This window comes from Chionomys nivalis, chromosome 7 (genome assembly GCF_950005125.1).
Source record: "Chionomys nivalis chromosome 7, mChiNiv1.1, whole genome shotgun sequence".
Taxonomy (NCBI): domain Eukaryota; kingdom Metazoa; phylum Chordata; class Mammalia; order Rodentia; family Cricetidae; genus Chionomys; species Chionomys nivalis.
This window is the reverse complement of record NC_080092.1, coordinates 37,250,961-37,269,316: the sequence shown is the minus strand read 5'-3', so window position 1 is coordinate 37,269,316 and position 18,356 is coordinate 37,250,961. Positions and strand designations below refer to the sequence as shown.

Genomic DNA, 18,356 nt, shown 5'->3' with positions numbered 1-18,356 from the left:
TGGTTATTGCAGCCGACGTACTCACACATGAAGGTTTGGAGCTAGGAGCCTCCAACAAGAGGCAATGTGCGACAGTTGTCTCTCTGGGTCTGTGTTACATCATTCAGTACGATCTTTTCTAGTTCACTCCCTTTACTTACAAAGTTCATGCTTTCATTTTTCTTTAAAGCTGAATAGTTTTCCGTAGTGTGCGCCACATTTTCACTACTCATTCATCAGTGGTGGGACATTTAGGTTGTTCCTGTTTCCTAGCTGTTGTGACTAGAGCAGCAATAAGTGAGGCTGAGTAAGTATTTGTGGGATAGGATATGGCGCCCTTTGGGAATACGCCAGGAGTCACATATCTGAGTCACAGAGTAGATTTATTTCAGCTTTTTGAGAATTCTCCACCCTGATTTCCATAGTGGCTGCACTAGTTTGCAGTCCCACCAACAGTGATTGAGGGCTCCCTTTCCCACGTCACCTCCAACATTTGTTGTCAGTTGTTCCATTGATCTTTGCCATTCTGGCTGGTGTTTTGAATTGCATTTCCCTATTTGCTAAGGATGATGAATATATTTCTTAGTCTCCTCCTCCTCCTCCTTCCTCTCTACTCAGATCCCAGATCCATTTTTTTGAATGGGTCACTTGAGGTTTTTACTATATATATATATATATGTTCTGGATATTAATCCTCTGTCAGATGTATATCTGGCAAAGATTCTCTCCCATTCTGTGGGCTTCCTCTTCACCCAGTTGATTGTTTCTTTATCTGTACAAAAACTTTGTCATATTTCGAAGTCCCACTTGTCAGTTGTTGGCCTTAATTGTTGGGAAATGGAGTCTTATTCAGGAAGACCTTCCCTACACCTGTGTCCTGTAGGCCCTGCCTGTGTTTTCTTCTAGTAGTTTCAGTGTTTAGGCTTCACATTTAGGTCTTTGGAGTCAGTTTTTGTGCAAGGTAATAGATATAAGTATAATTTTGTTCTTCTGCATGTGGACCCCCCAATTTTCCCAGTATCACTTGTTGAAGATGACTTCTTTCTCTAGCATATGTTTTTGACATTTTTGTCAAATATTAAGTAGTTGAAGTTACATACATTGGTGTTTGAGTCTTTGATGTTGTTTCTTTGGTCTACATGTCTGTTTTTGTGCCAATACTGTATCATTTCACTACTATGATTCTGTAATAGATCTTAAGGTCTTGAGTTATAGTTTGTTTCCAGGGCGAAGGGCAGGGTAGTGTGGTAGTCCATTTAATAGACTCTAGACCCAGCTCTCTCAATCTCTCTTTCCTCCTCCCCCTCTCACCCCTTTTTTTTCCTCTCCAGGGTTTTTCTGTGTAGCCTTGGCTGGCCTGGAACTGTCTATGTAGATCAGGCTGGCCTCAATCTCACAAAGATTTACCTGCGTCTGTTTCCCAAGTGCTGAGATATTGAAGGTATATACCATGCTCAGCCCCAGCTCTTCTTCTTACTTGCTATATAATCTTGATCAAATTTATGCTCCCTATCTGGGCCTCAGTTTCCCCATTTGTTACCTCTGGCAGGCTCTGCTTTGATTGTGAGTCTAAACCCTGCCCCTTGTGCAGACCTTGTCAGCTGAAAGTGACCAGCGAGAACTTAAGGTACAGGCTTCTTGTGCCCACTGTTAGAACCTCACGTTCTAGAGCAGAGGCGGCCCTTTTAGGTAGTTTGTAGAGTACATGAACTAAAGACCAGAGCTAGGTCCCTAAAGCCATGAAGTGATGGAGTAGAGAGCAGAAACATATTCCTCACACCTCGTACCTTCAATGTGAGAATCCACCAGGACTGAAGGACTGTCAGGATCAGGTTAAAGCTAATGGTAGGACATCCCACTTACAGAATGTGAGGAGGCTAACTTGGGTTGAAGCAGTTGGGCACAACTGGTAAACTTCCACTGTCTTCTGGAAGCCTTGTATATGTCTGCATGCCTGAAGCAAGGGCCGTTTGAGCAGAGACAGACTGAGAGGTTCTACTCTATGGGACATCAGTTCCCCCTGTGTCCAACTCAGCATCTCCCACCTCATGCTGACAGCCCTACCTGCTTTCCCTGGCTGGTCAGTCAGCATCCTTTCCACAGTACTGATCAGTGGATGTTGGGTAGGGTGATTTTTGTTCTTGTTCAATTTGTGTGTGTGTATGTGTGTGTGTCTGTGTGTATGTATATCTGAACACATGCTTATGTGTGTGTGCATTGTATATACATGTGTGAATGTGCCCATACATGTGGGCGGGCACATCGAGGCCAGAGACTGATGATAGGTTTCATCCTCTGTTGATCTCCACTTAATTATTGGAGACAGTCTGTTATGGAACCTCAAGGCTCACTGATTCAGCTAGCTTGGCAGACAACAAGCCCCACAGACTCCTCTGCCTGCACCATCCCTCTTCCCCAGTGCTGAGGTGATAGGCACTCACCACTGTACCCAGCTCTTATATGGGTGTTGGGGATCTGAATTCAGGTTCTCATACCCCATACATCAGGTAGTTCACGGAGCCCTCTCCCCAGCCCTGGGTAGGGTGGTTTCTAAACCTCTCTGAGATCTGAGTAAATTGAGTTTCATCACTTGCTGTCTCCAGGAATGCTCGAGACTCTGGCACCTCTGGACCGAGAATTTACACCCTTCTACTGGTTGACGGTACTGGCTGTGGACAAGGGCTCCGTTCCCCTCTCTGCCGTCACTGAAGTCTACATTGAGGTTACGGACACCAACGACAACATACCCTGCATGTCGCGACCCGTATTCTACCCCTCTGTCCAGGAAGATGCCCCCTTGGGTACCTCTGTGCTTCAGCTGGAGGCCTGGGACCCAGACTCCAGCTCTCAAGGGAAGCTGACCTTCAACCTTACCAGTGGGAACCACATGGGGTACTTTGTCATTCATCCTGCCACAGGTGAGGCCTGGGGAGCTGGTGGGACGGGGGTATACACCTACAAGAAGGTTCTCGGAATGTTCCTGGGGCAGCACCAACATTACCTGCAGACAGCTTGGAAATTCCAATTCTCAGGCCCCCATCTAGACCTGTCCAATGCACTATCTGAGACAGACTCCAGAAATGTATGTTTTAGCAATGCAAACACAGCATTCTTACGGGTGCCAAAGTTGATATGCTTTTCAACCATGCCATCTCCACAAGAAAGTGAGAACTTGTTGAAATCTTCCTTGCCTTGGGGTTCAACAGGCGACCCAGAGGTCAAGCTGAGATTAGTTCAGACCTTCAAATGTTCTCCAACTGACCCTTCCCCCAAGCCACAGCCACAGCCAGAGCCATCATTAGCTTTTGTTCTACTTCTTTCTGTTGCTGTGGTAAAAATATTTTGATAAGGAGCAACTTAGGGGAGGAAAGGGTTTAGCCCATAAAGATATCTTATTGGTTTATACTTCCAGGTCATAGTTCATCACCGAGGGAAGTCGGGCTAGAAACTGAAGGCAGGAGTCGTGGAGGAATGCTGCCTACTGGCTCTCTGACTTGCTCACGGGCTTCTGTTTAGCTGGCTTTCTTATGGAGTCCAGGATTGCCTATCTAGGGAGTGGTGCTCCCTGCAGTGAGCTGACCCTTCTACATCCAGTAACTGTCAAGCCAGCCCTCCACAGACACGCACACAGGCCTATATGACTTGGCAATTCCTCAACTGAGACTTTTCTTGCAAACAACTCTAGGCTGTGTCAAGTCAACGACTAAAGCTAACTAGGACAGCTCTTACGCAGACTAGTCTCAGATCCGTCCACAAAACAGTGACAATTGTGATTTCACCCACACCCCATCAGCCTCCTCACAGGCCAAGGATGGTAGAAGGTTCAGGGGAATCCAGGGGTCACCCGGTCGCAGCAATGACCCAGGGAGAGCCTTCCAAAGATAGTTGGTTTGACTCACACTAACTTTAAGCACAAATTTGCTAAGTTGTAGCTCACATTGGCAAATTCCATAGAACATTCCAGATCTCTGGATGGTCTTCAAAGATAGCATGCTCTGACCATGTTCTCTTCACAGGGCCACCGTGTACCAGAGGCTGACAGCACATCACACATACAATCTTTGGTCCCCACAGTCCCCTTCCTGACCCTTGTTGTCTCAGTCCCAGTCTGATCCCTCCAGCTATGACACCTGCTGCTCTTGTTCCACAGAGTCTGACATTTCCGTGTGACCCCTTCATTCTGGCCCCACAATGTGCTTTTGCCCAATGAGGACAGACAGTAGATGGGAAAGGGGAATAGCTTATCAATTTTCCCAGGAGCCCTGAGGCATACAGTCTTGGCAGGGAATGCCAAGAGTCTTGGGTTAACCTTTGACATCAGGTTGTAGCTACATCCTCTTCTTTCTGAGGTGGGGAGGCTTTTCTTTGAGAAAACTAGTCTAAGCAAGTTCACCCCTCAGGCTCACCCCTGTCACCATGTCCTATCCCCACACTTCTCCTCCCCACTCCTCACCTAAGGCATTAACTCCTCAGCTTCTCCCAACCCCCTTCTATTTACTGTCAACAGGCCTCTGGCAGCAGGCATGGCAAGATGCCCTTGCAGGCAGAGGCACTCCCAGCTTCCCTGAAACCAGGCAGAAGAAATCGTGACTAGTCTGAACTCTTACTTTTACCATGATAATTGTACCCGCCATCAGCCCCCCAACCCACTTCCTCACGTTGACCACATCATCCATGTCTCCACCACAGAAGCCTGAAAGGTCTCTCTATGTCCTTGAGATGAAGTCAGGGTCCCCTGTGTCCATGAAGCTGGTGCCTGAAGCTGGTGCCTATACCGGCCCCACTGACCTCTCTGGCTTCACCTTACCCCTCTCAGGGTATCTCTTTTGGCTCCAGCTACCTGCCTGTCAACATAAAAACCGCAGCTCTCATCTTAAAGGGAATAAGAGATGGTTTACTCTGGAGTCATTCTAAGTGACCATGGCCGGAGAATGTGGATTTAGGCGACACCAATCAAATTCCACATTCCAACACAGATGCAGTTTCACAGGGTTTTTATAGTTCTACGGAACAAAGACAGCCATAAATCTAGGCAACTATAAACTATATTGGTGGGTACACCAGAGAGGCAGATACAGCGAGAAGGGGAAGATTTTTTTTTATAGACCCAAGATGCTGTCTGACAACATTCTTAGCTCTTGGATTGGTGGAAGCTAGTGTTGTGCTAAGTTAATAGCTTCTAAAAGGTTTCTATTTATTATCATAAGGTGTTATAGTTCAGATACAGAGTGAGACAAGGAAGCTAAAACCTGCCCGAGATAAAGTAATTCGCCTCTGAACCTCCAAAGTTCCAATCTCCCCACAGGACTGAAATTCCAGTCGGCCCATCAGTCTCTGCAGACAGACTCCTTTCAGGAGATTTCCACTGTTGTTCACACCCAGACACAGTTCCTTCAGGAATTTTCATTCATAGCTGTGGACTACAGAGGCTCTTCCCATGGTAGCACCTGCTACTGTCCCAGTCAGAACTCACTGCCCTCTCTCTCACCGTGCAGCCCTGGTTGACCTGGAACTTGCTAAATAGACCAGGCTGCCCTCGAACTCACAGAGTTCTGCCTGGCTCTGCCTCCCAAGTGCTGGGATTAAAGGCTTGTTCACACATCAGGCTTCTTCTCTCTTTTTGTTTGTGTGACCTCTAGTGTCCCACAGAGACCAGTCAACTGTATTTCCTAATATCATAACACACCTGCCGGCACCGCTAACAAACCACACAGCCCACTGTTTCCATTCAAGTGATTGTTCCACTAACTCTCCATGTCTGTCGGACTTCCACAGGTCCCTGAAAAAAGGGAAACTGATTGCTTTTGTCTGTCTTAGTGTCTTCAGTACCCGGTACTACCATAGAGTACAATAGAAGCTCAATAAGTAATTGTTAAACGGAAGAATGAGTTCTTGTTTGTGATCCGTACCCTTACCCAGCAAAAAGAGGCTGTCCCCTGCAAGGCCTTAAAGCCGTGTGCTGTAGAGAGATGTAAAGAGAAATCTGATCTTGTTCTAGGCCTAGGGGAAGTCAGCCCATCAGGACCATGGATATTTAGGGATAAATACTGTAGGAACAGCACACAAGAGTAAAGTATATGCAGGTAAATAGGTGATTTGGTGCTCCAGGGAAGGAAAAAGCTGCTGGGTGTAGCCAAACTGTAGTGGACGAACGAAGGAGGGTGGGGATAAGCAGCAGTCTCAGAGGGCACAAGGACAGGGAGGGTGACCTGAGAACCTCCTGGTCATTATGGATGGAGGTCACAATCTGGAGACAGCACATTTCCACCGTGCATAACTGATGAGGTCTTGGGAACGTTTCTGAACTGCTATCTTAGACCATTGCACATCACTATAACTGAGTACCACAGGCGAGGAAATGGATAAGAAACACAGATTTATTTAGCTTGTGGTTCTCGAGGCCGAGGATCCAAGAGCATGGTGCTGGCATCTCGTGGGGGGATCTTGTTGCATGATGTCCTAATGGAGGACATCATCTAGCAAAACAGAGTGAACTTGTTAGGTCAACTCTCTCCTCTTTCTATAAAGTCACAGATACCCTTATGGGGACCCAACTGTCATGACTTCATCTAATCCTAGTTACCTCCTGAGAGCCCCTCTACAAATTCCACCCAGCTGTGGATGGACACAGGGTGTGGTGTCACAGGCCTATCACCCCAGTGTTCAGGAGGCTGGGGCAGGAAAATCAGGAGTACAAGGGCAGCCTCGGCTACAGAGTGAGTGAGTGCGTACTCAGAGAGCCTGGGTTATGCAGAAAGGCCCTGCCTCAAAAAGCCAAAATAAAGAGAATAATTTGGGGACAATGGTTCAAACACATGCACTTTTGAAGGTAACATCTGCACCAAGCACTGGTCTGTGTTGAAGTCTCCACCAGTAAAATACAACCATCCAAGCTGCTCCCTAGGTGGTTATGGGTCCCAAATGAATTAGTATGTAGCACTGTAGGAAGCACTTAGAAGAAAACCGGGTGTGTAAGGGGTCAGCAACATTGGCTCTGTGATGCTGAAGGAGGGAGGAGTAGAGTTGAATGAACAACTAGCTGAGGATAGACCGAGGCTGTGCAGGACCAAGGAGTGAAGAAGCCAGAATCTCTTGCAGGTGACTCAACATCTGTAGATAAAAAGGGTGACCCTAAGGTGGACTGATGGGGAAGCTTTGTTAATTTAACTAGAGTGTCACCTTAGGCTGGGAGAGGCGGGAGCACATTCTCTATTCATGTCTCCCACCTCCTCACCACGCCTTACATTTCTCCAGAGCTCTAAAAGTCCCCCCCCCCAACAAACAAACAAAAAACAAAGCAACAAACCCAGGACTCTCATCTGAGAGTTACGTGTGATATTGAGCCCACCCCAGTAACAGCCCTTCATTCATATCGCTCTCCATCCATCCCTTCCCAGGTCTGCTCTCCACTGCCAGACAGCTGGACCGAGAGAGCAAAGATGAGCATGTCCTGGAGGTAAGTGGTGGGGAGACTGGGCGCTGCCTTTGGAAGCTCCAGAAGGAGGCTGGGCTGTAGGCAGTCAGCTGCATGGCCCCAGCACTGTGGCCGTGGCTGGGGTGTAGGGCTGAGGTGGGACAGGACAACCTATTCCAGTTGAGTCTTTTTATGACTGGTGGTAAGGGTCCTTCGGCCTTCACTGGCTCTTCCGTACTGAGGAGGGAAGGAATCTGAAAACATATCCAAGCAGGGAAGGAAGTCTGGGTCAACGTGTAGTGCCTGAAGGAAGTGCTGGAAGTGGGAATACATTCTTGTCAGATCTAGTTTCTAACCCATCCCTCCTGGCTTGGGGAGAGCAAACCACTTAACGGTCCTTTACTACAGTTGATGCGGGGCCAGGATAAACTTTTTTTTTGTCTTCTGGATCTGTGTTCTTTCTAGGGTGTCTGCAAGATCACCTGAGCACCCCTGATGCTTAGCCCCCTACAAGGTGCCCGCAGTGCTCTAGAGGAGAGTAAATTAGTAGAGGCTACAAATCTAGTTCTTTCCCCCTCCTGAACAGTCCACGACTCACCCACACGCATCTCTTCTGGCCTTAAGGGCTCCTGGAGGGCAGGATGCATATTCCTCAGCAGGTTGGAGGTTATATTTGCTTTTCTATAATACAGGCTCTGAAATTCTCTTTCCCTGTGGTTCCAGCTATTTAGGAGGAGACTCTCAAGTTCAAAGTCAGTTTTGGTTACAGGAATTCAGGGAAGTCTGTGCAACTTAGTGAGAGACCTGTCTCGAGAGAAACAATAGAGAAAAAATGAGGGCACAGGTCACTGGGAGAGCATATTCGTAGCATGCATGAGGCCCTGGGTTGACATCCTTGACTAACAACAACAAAAAGAAAGAAAGAAAGAAAGAAAGGAAGGAAGGAAGGAAGGAAGGAAGGAAGAAAGAAAGAAAGAAAGAAAGAAAGAAAGAAAGAAAGAAAGAAAGAAAGAAAGACGAAGGAAAGGCATCTGTCACTAAGAGCAAGTGGTGCTGAATTCCCAGTTCAGTTATCTTTAAAGTCTAGAACAACTGGTTCTCAACCTGTGGGTCACAACCCCCATTGGGGCAGAATGACCTTTTCACAAGGGTCACCTAAGACCATTGGAAAACATAGATATTTACATTGAAATTTATAACAGTAGCAAACATTACTGTTGGGAAGTAGCAATGATAACAATTTTATGGTTGGAGTAATCACAGCACGAGGAACTGTATTAAAGGGTCGCAGCACGAGTCACTGCTCTGGAAGTAGTTCTACAGTGCAGAGTGGGGAATCAAACCTAGGACCTCATACATGCTAGATGAGTGCTCTACCGCTGAGCTACCTTCCAACCTCTGAGCTACTGTGAGTGGAAACGCCTTGTCTCGCACCATTTCCTCAGGACTATGGCTGTCTCAGCGGGTTAGGTCCCTGTGACAGTAGAGCGTGATTCTGACGTTAGATTTTATTTCATGTATTGGATGGTGTGTCTGACCCAGGTTTCACCCATTCCTGCAAAATGCCTTCTAATGCAAGCAGAGAACGAAACTTCTGTCAGTTACAAGCCAAATAAAATGATGATGATGATGATGACGATGATGGAAGGCCCAGGAGTCTTCTACATGAATGCCAGGCTTTCACAGCAGATTCTAACAATGACTGCTTCTGGTTCTCTGTGGTTTCTTTCTGTACTTGCTGCTCCAAGGTCAGATCATTGCAGTAGCAGCCATCAGCTCTAACTGCGGCTACTCGTGGGCTGATGGTAGCCATGGTAGGACCGTGGTAGTCCTAGGCACTGCTTCCCAGTGATGTCACAGGAGCTCACACACCTTTCTGTCTACAGGTGACTGTGCTGGATAACGGGGAGCCCCCCCTAAAGTCCACCTCCAGAGTGGTGGTGTGTATCTTGGATGTCAATGACAACCCGCCCGTGTTCTCCCACAAGCTCTTCAATGTCCGCCTTCCTGAGAGACTGAGCCCCTTGTCCTCGAGGCCTGTGTACAGACTGGTGGCTTCAGATCCAGATGAAGGTCTCAACAGTGACATCACCTACAGCATTGAGGAGAGTGATGAGGAGGGCTTCAGAATTGACCCTGTCACGGGGGTTGTATCCTCCAGCAGCACTTTTGCGGCAGGAGAATACAATATCCTAACGGTGAGCGACCAAGGGTTTGCAGAGTCAGAGGGAGTGGCTGGTGATTTTCTTCCCTTCCCTTCCCTTCCCTTCCCTTCCCTTCCCTTCCCTTCCCTTCCCTTCCCTTCCCTTCCCTTCCCTTCCCTTCCCTTCCCTTCCCTTCCCTTCCCTTTCTCCTTCTCCTTCTCCTTCTCCTTCTTCTTCCTCTTCCTCTTCCTCTTCCTCTTCTCCTCCTCCTCTTCCTCCTCCTCCTCCTTTTTTTTTTTTTTGCCTGCTTTAGCTTATAAAGAGAAGGAGGGGCCAGACTCACTCCTGAGAGACACTCTCAGCCTACTCTGCTGGACCAGCATTAATACATTCCGGAGGGTTGCGTCCCCAAAGATGGTCACTAAACTCCACTTTGAGTGTGTGTGCATGTGTGTGCGTGTGTGTGCACATGCATGCGTTCTTGGGAAGTTAGCACTGAGAAATAGGGTCCTCTTGGGTGGAGGGCAGCAGCTTCTGTCAAGAGACAGTGACTTTGATTCCTTCGCCTTATTCGGACAAGTTATTTAAGGCTTTTGAATCTCTATAAACTGAGGTTAAGATGCTAGTGTGTCAAAAGGCAGATCACAAGTTCTCACACTGCACTGCTAAACTGAGCACAGCCTTGTTGCTGGAGGGTCACATGACTCAGGGTATGACTTCATCATATGGAGTCCCTGTTTCTGCCTACAGAGGGGAGAAAAATTATACCAGGGCTACCGTGAGGGTTGAACGCTGCACCCAGAGCTCTTAGATTGAGGACTGATCATCGCAGAGCTCAGTGAGTCTGGCTCATCGTGCTTGTGTTTGTTGGCAGTGATATGAGGCCAATGAATAGAAACTCCAGCTTAGGAATCAGTATGCAGCAAGATATGGCGGTTGTCTTGGCTAGTCCTCACCACTGTGTTCGGATTCCTGACAGGAGCAGCGTAAGGGAGGAAAGATTGAGGATTTTGTCAGTGATTTCTTTGCCACACCCATTTGGGCAAACGTGGTGGAAGGATTATGTGGCAAAGGAGAAGTATTGACTTTCATGGATAACCAGGGAGCTGAGAAAAGGAGATTCAGGTGGGGTCCAAGGCAAGATATGGTCCCCAAAGATGTGGCCCTAGTGACCTCCAATTCAGTCCACCCCTACCTTTCACCAGCTCCCATCATTCCAAGCTACATATCAAGAACCCAACAAGAGACTGACCCACTGATTAGGTCAGCTCCCTTACAATCTAATCTTTTCTGGAAATGCTATCACAGATACACCCAAGGGCACGCTTTACTATCTCCTAAGCATGGCTCAGTTGTATTAGTTATTCCTGTTGTTGCGGGGAGTGGGAGGATGACACACAGATAAAAAGACAAAAACAAAAACAAAGCATGACCAAAAACAAGAAGAAAGGGTTTGTTTTAGCTTATGGTTCCAGAGAGATAAAGTCTATAAATGGCAAGGAAGGCAAGGAAGTAGAAGCAGAAAGCAGGAAGCAGAAAAATCACATGTCATCCACACACAGGAAGCAGAGAGAGCACAGGAAGTGGGACAAGCCAATAAACTCAAGATAAAGCTTACCCCCCCCCCCCAGTAACATACTTTCTCCAGCAAGGCTGTACCTACTGACAGATGGAGGTACCCAACTTCATCAAACAGTGTTGTCTACTGGGGATCAAGTGTTCAAATATCTGAGCCAAAGGTAGACATTTCTCATTCAAACTGACACACCAATCAAGGTGACAACCAATATTAATTGCCCCTGTGCTTTTTGCTTCTCCCCCCCCAACAAGAGATTCTAGAAGATAAGCTAGATTTTTTTCACCTAGTAACTAACAGAACTCTTGCCTATCGTTGCCATTCAAGTGTGTGCCCCATGGGTGAAAGAGTGAATGAGTGGAAGGCCTCTTCCATGGTGACTCAGCTTGGCTTTTGGTGTCTCCTTAGATCAAGGCAACAGACAGTGGACAGCCAGCCCTCTCCACCAGTGTCCGACTTCACATTGAATGGATTCCCCAGCCTCGGCCATCCTCCATCCCACTGTCCTTTGATGAGCCCCACTACAGCTTCACAGTCATGGAAACGGACCCTGTGAACCACATGGTGGGAGTCATCAGTGTAGAAGGACGACCTGGCCTCTTCTGGTTCCACATCTCAGGTGAGGATCAAAGAGGACAAGTCCTTCTATTTTTATATTCCCCCTGGTGCAATATTCTCTCCCTCTCAAGGTCATGCTCCCTGACTTCTTCTCCTTTTGTTCTGAGTGGTGATCACCTCTTCCCTGGTTCTCTGGGAATTGTATAAAAGGAACAACACATCGGTGGAGTCTCTTTTGTTATAGCTAAGACCTCAGGTGGATTATCTGTGATCTTATAGGTGACTATCATTATTACAAATGCTTAGGAGATCTAAAATAAATAGTCTAGCAAGACTCAGAAGAGAAAGCACCAAGTCAGTACAGAGTAGACTGTATGACGGAGCCTGGGGTTAGCATAGGTCATTCTCCCTGTGCTTGTCCCATGCTCCATTCTTTTTTTTTTTTAAATTATAAATAGGTTGGTCTATTAGCTCAGGCTTTTTTTTTTATCAACTAACTCTTACATCTTAAATTAACCCATAATTCTTGTCTGTGTTAACCATGTGACTTGATATCTTTTATTAGAGAGGCATTCTCATCTTGCTTCTACTGCATCTGGGTGATCACTGCAGACTGAGCCTTTCTTCTTCCCAGAATTCTCCTATTCTGGTCACTCGGCCTATACTTCCTGCCTGGCTACTGGCCAATCAGCATTTTTATTAAGCCAATACAAGTGACAGATCTTTACAGGGTACAACACCATTGTCCACAGTACTTCTTCCCTTTTTTCTTTTCAAAACAAGAACTCTGAATCTAATCTCCTTTGTTTAGCTTTTTTCCTGACCATTATCTATAACAACTTGTAACCAACACTCTAAACAAACATCCATAATCCATTTTTTAGGAATGTGGGTATAGTTTTCTAGAATACTTCCTGCTGATTGGGGGCACTGATAATCTTATGGGTACCTAAAGAAAATTTAGGATTGTGATCAAGTCCTGGCTGAAATATTCTATGAGGATTTATCATCTCAGCCAGCAGTCTTGAGGATGTTCTGGATGTAGAACTCAGAGAAAACTCCAACAGAGGTCCTCTGAAATGTTGGATCATCTGGGCCATCTGCTCCTATCAAAGATTTTTCAGGGGGTCTTTCTTAATCAAATCTGATTTTTTTAAAACCCAGAATATTTCCACAGCCTCTCATTTCCTGTGGAAACAAAAGCAAAATCTCTTCTCCAAAGTAATATATCTTTTCACTTAAATTTTGAATACAAGGCATTTCCAATATATACATATATATGTATACATTGTGTTGTCTTTGAATTGTTTGATAGTTGAGGAAGGAACAAAAGCCACTAAAAGACATTGATTATAAATGCTCTGGGTTAATACAACATATATTTATAATAAATGCCTTTTAGCAGTTTTTGCTCCTTCCTCAGTTATCAAACAATTCAAAGACAACACAATAACATACAGATCCACATTCTCTGTGTATTTTCCATCTTTACATGGTGTTATTTTAAACTTTATTTTTCTTATTTTTAATTTTTGGTTTTTTGAGACAGGGTTTCTTTGTGTATTTTTGACTGTCGTGAAACTCACTCAGTAGACCAGGATGTCCTTGAACTCACAGAGATCTGCCTGCCTCTGCCTTCCAAGTGCTGAGGTTAAAGATGTGTGCCAACACACCTTGAACTCACAGAGATTCACCTGCCTCTGCCTCCCAAGTGCCACCATACTCAACTACTCTATTATTTAGGAACTTTTTCTCTTCCTTCCCAAGCCTACATATATGTTTAAACACACTGTAAACTGTTTAGAGGTTTGTTTGTTTGTTTGTTTGTTTGTTTGGTCTGAATCTATCTTTACTGTATATTTCTCTTTTTCTGACCACATGAATCTTTAATTTGCTAAGCAATATGGCTAGGGTTAAAGTCATGGCTTTGACGGCCCGATCTACCCAATTCTTTAGGCTTTCTAAGAGTCTGGCTTCATGGCAGAGGTACTGGTAGGAGCCATGTCTATTGCCACAACTCTATGGAGTTTCAGGGTCCCTGCCACCACCAAGAAGCATGCTGTTGGCTATTCATAAAAAACATTTAAGTGTTTGGTGGCAGGCCTCTTAAAAGAGCCGCAAGGTTTTTGCAGCTAAAGCTGTCAGGAAGCCTCTCTTAAATGAGACACACTTGCCTCTAGCAAATAGAGCCCACCTGAGGAAATGCTGCTACTGAGAAGTCATGCTTTACTCTGTTCTTTTGTGTCTAGAATTCCTTCCCAAACTCTCTCAGGTTTCATGTGGATATAGTTACCTACATTGGCACCATTTGTTGACCTAGGCTTCTGTCCTGCTCAATCCCACAGCCATTTGGTCGCAAAGAAACACACGGAGGCTTACATTAATTATAAACTGGTTGGCCTATTAGCTCAGGCTTCTTATTAACTATTACATCTTACATTAACCCCTAATTCTGTGTTAGCCACATGGCTTGGTACATTTTATCAGTTAGGAGTTCTCATCTTGTTTCCTCTGCATCTGCGTGACGACTGCCCCATGCTTCCTTCTTATTTGTGTGTCTGTATGAATTTGAACCCGAGACCTTATTCTCTGCCAAGGATCCACATCTTGACTGTGCCTACTCTCATTGTCATTCCAACTGGCTCTTGGATCCAGGCTCTAGTGGATGGCTCTCCTCTAGCATTCCTTTCTGCAAAGGGGTGTGTGTGTATCATGGAAACCTTTGAGAAATTGAGGAATGCTTAGGTATCATTCCTAGTAATTTGAATACACATGTGCACACTCACAAATGTCAATCTGCATATAAATGGAGAGGTGTTTTAGACTCTCTGATATCTATCTAGAGATTTAAATTTTAAGATCTCCATTTTAGCACTTGTATGAACTATGGAGTGTTGCAGTGAAGTCCAGCTTGGATCAGAGGCAGGGTAGGACACTCATTTGGCCCAAGACCTTTGACTTCTTCTTAGTCTTGTTTACAGTTCTTATTCTCAGCTCTTTTAATTGTTTGGGGCTCCCTCCTTCAATACATACTTAATGAATGAATCAAAATAATACTTAGGAAATAAAAATGCATGCAGAGAAGAAAACAAATACTACTGAATGTTCTACCAATCCAAACATAATCCATTGTTATCATTTTAATGTGTTTCTTTATGAACACACACATGTACACATAAAATATCAGTTTATATTTAAATGTGAACATATTTTTACATAACTATGTTATAACTATACAGAACTCTGTTTAAAAGACATTTAAAGAGCTTTATGCTGTTTGATAGTTTATTTGTTCATTTTATCTTAATATTTTTAAATTTATTCTTTGCAGCTTCACATCTTTTTTAAAAAAATATTTTGTTTATTTATGACATTTTCTTTACCTTTAAAAAAAATTTTCCTTTTTAATTATATGGGTGCATGTGTACATATTTGTGCATTGCCATGGGGGTTTGGGTGCCTGCAGAAGCCATCTGCCCTCTGAACCCTGGAGCTGGAGTTGTGGACAGTTATAAGGCATTCAACATGAGTGCTGGAAACTGAACTTGGGTCCTCTGGAAGAGCAGCAAGACCACTTAACTGCTGAGCCATCTCTCCAGCCCTCCTGGAATTTTCGTTAATGTTTAGTTGTACCTAACCCTGATCCCATTTGTACCCTGTCTTTCTTCTTCACCCCTTAAACCTTTTCATCTGAATTTTAGAAAACAACAGCAATTTCTTCTTCTTGGTCAGACTTCTCCCTTGTCCTTGTGTGGTCACGGGCAGTTTACACAGTCTCATATGAAACTATGAAGTCTGGCTTCACTGTTCTTGTGTTTTTGTTTTTTTTTTTTTCTGTTTCTTTTTTATGGGTGTCAGGTCCCCTGGAACTGGAATTACAGACAGCTGTGAGCTGCCACATGAGTACTGGGAATTGAACCCAGGTCCTCCAGAAGAGCAGTTAGTGCTCTTAACCACGGAGCCATCTCTCCAGTCCTGTCTCTGTGCCTTTATCCCTGTGTTAATTACTTTCTTGTTGTGATACACTCTCAAGAGGAAGGAGTTATTTTGGCTCATGGTTTCAGAGTCTTTAGCCCAGGGCTGCTTGAACCTGTGTGCTCAGGCAGATCATCACGGTGGCAGGAATGTGTGGTGCAGGGCTGCTGTTCATTTTATAACCAAGCAGGAAGGAGAGAGAGAAAGAGATCAAGTCCTGGGCCATGGGGCACACTACATGTTCAAGCCCCAACAAACCCAGATACAGAATAAATTCTACAGCAGCTTTTGATTTTCCTACAGGACTCTTAAGTCCCCACACCCCTGCTTTTTGCTAGATCACTTGACAAATTGGACAGATAATGTAGCATTTTTGGGGGCCACCTAAGGAAATATGATCCAATCTGTCACCAGGTAGTTACCATTCCCAAATAGTCTTAGACTCTTGCTCAGCCTCTTCCTTGGATACCCACAGTCTTGATAGCCAAAGTCAGCTAAGATTGCATTTACCATGTGCTCTAGATCTGTGGTCAAACCCAGGTAGGCTAGAGCTGCCTAAGTTACTGATGTCGTATCTGCTCCTTCCCTCCTCCAGATGGGGATAAGGACATGGACTTTGACATTGAGAAGACTACAGGCAGCATTGCCATAGCCAGGCCTCTTGATACAAGGAGAAAGTCAAGCTATAACTTGACTGTGGAGGTGACGGATGGATTCCACACAGTTGTCACCCAGGTAAGAGGCCTTGGTCAAGAGCTTCTTCCTGTTTCGGAACGAAATGAGAGGGGAACTTGGAGTAAGGCTATTAAAGGCTTTCGATTGATGTGAGGCTCCTCAAAGAAGTTGGAATCTGAGTTCTGGGTATCATTCTTACTTGATACTCACTCCACTTCTGTGGTTGTGGGAGAATTTTCCCCATCCTACATCTCTATATATTGATAGAATTTACACAAACAAACAGTTTTAATTAAAGAGAGTCTGCCATAGGACTCCAGTGGGTATGAGAAATGACAGGTCATGGGGCTTTCAGCTTCTACTCTGACTGTTGTAGAGTAACGCCATTTCATACGCTGGAATTTCACATATTTTGCTTGAGGAAATGGCCCAATGAAATTGTTCTGTTTTGTTGTTGTTGTGTTTTGTTTTGAGACAGGGTGTCTTCCTGCGGTTGTGGTAAGACATCATGACAAAAGCAGCTTAAGAACGATGGGGTTGATTTGGTTCCCAGTTCCAGGTTACATCTCTTCAGTGCAGGGAACTCGAGCTGCAGGAACTTGGAAGCAGCTGGTCACATTCTAACCAAGTCAAGAGTAGAAAGCAATGAATTAACACATGCATGCTAGAGTTTACTTGTTTTCTCTGCTATTATATAGTCTAGGACCCCTTGCCTTGGGCATGGTGCCATATTGGGTTGGTCTTCCTGCCTCAACTGATATAATTAGGATAATCCCTCACAGACATGTCTATGAGACAACCAGTCTAGACAGCACCTCCCTGAAATGCCATTCCCAGGTCATTCTGGTTTGTGTCAAGTTCACAATTAACACTAACTATCACAGGGACTTACTCTGTAGCCAGACTGGCCTGGGACTCACCATATAGCCCAAGATGGCGTCAAACTCATGGTAATTCTGCTTCAGACTATCACATACTACATTTCTATGTGAGCACCAAATTGTCCAGTTTAAATATATTCATTTTTTAAATTAGTGGCAAAAAGATGGACATGGCGGTATATACCTTTAATCCCAACATTCAGGAAGCATAAGCAGGAGGATTTCTGAGTTTGAGGCTAGCCTAGCCTAATCTTCAGAGCAAATTACAGGATAGCTAGGGCTACACAAGAAACCTTGTCTCAAAAAAGGAAGAGAGAAAGAAAGAAAGAAAGAAAGAAAGAAAGAAAGAAAGAAAGAAAGAAAGAAAGAAAGAAAGAGAAAGGAAGGAAGGAGAAAAAGAAAAAATATCTACTAGGCACCAGGTATAGAGGTACACACCTTTAATCCCAGTACTCAGGAGGCAGAGGCAGTTAGATCTCTGTGAATTAGCGGCCAGCCTGGTCTGTAAAGTGTCTTCTAGGACAGCTAAAACTATTATACAGAGAAACCCTGTCTTGAAAGAAAAACAACAACAAAATCTACGAGGCAGTTTGGTATCTGAAAGCTTATTATTTTGAAATCCTACCATACCTTCAATAGCTATTTACTAAACAGAATGGCAGCTGCTTGTCAGACACTGTCAACAAAGATGGAAGAGACAGTGAAATCCCAACAGGCACCATCCCTGTGCCCAGACAGTCCAATCGGTCTCTTTGTGTCTTGTCCCCCTGCCCAGGTCCACATCTTTATGATTGCCAACATCAACCGCCATCGGCCTCAGTTTCTGCGGGATCATTATGAAGTCACGGTCCCCCAGGACACACTGCCTGGGGTGGAACTCCTCCAGGTCCAGGCCTCGGATCAAGACAATGGCAAAGGCCTCATCTATACCATCCACAGCAGCCAGGACCCTGGAAGTGCCAGCCTCTTCCAGTTGGACCCAAGCAGTGGAGTGATGGTGACAGTGGGGAGATCGGACCTGCTCTCCTGGCCTTCTCAGCACATTCTGATGGTCATGGTGAGTAAACCCAGGAGTGGATGAGGAGTGGAACCTTACCTGCTTTCTCCTCACTGTAATGAAATACTCTGACAAAATCAACTTGAGAAAGTTCCAG

General features: G+C 45.1%; 1 protein-coding gene across 3 annotated transcripts in view; it reads left to right on the top strand.

The window, feature by feature from the left end:
- Positions 1 to 18,356, top strand: part of Fat2 (FAT atypical cadherin 2) — an 85,588-nt gene that overhangs the window by 28,166 nt on the left and 39,066 nt on the right. For all 3 annotated transcript variants that reach the window (XM_057774816.1, XM_057774815.1, XM_057774817.1), the window contains 6 exons: positions 2,583 to 2,897; positions 7,377 to 7,435; positions 9,280 to 9,591; positions 11,522 to 11,732; positions 16,242 to 16,381; positions 17,978 to 18,259. In XM_057774816.1, coding sequence (XP_057630799.1) covers positions 2,583 to 2,897; positions 7,377 to 7,435; positions 9,280 to 9,591; positions 11,522 to 11,732; positions 16,242 to 16,381; positions 17,978 to 18,259 — 1,319 coding nt within the window. The remainder of the gene's footprint in view (positions 1 to 2,582; positions 2,898 to 7,376; positions 7,436 to 9,279; positions 9,592 to 11,521; positions 11,733 to 16,241; positions 16,382 to 17,977; positions 18,260 to 18,356) is intronic.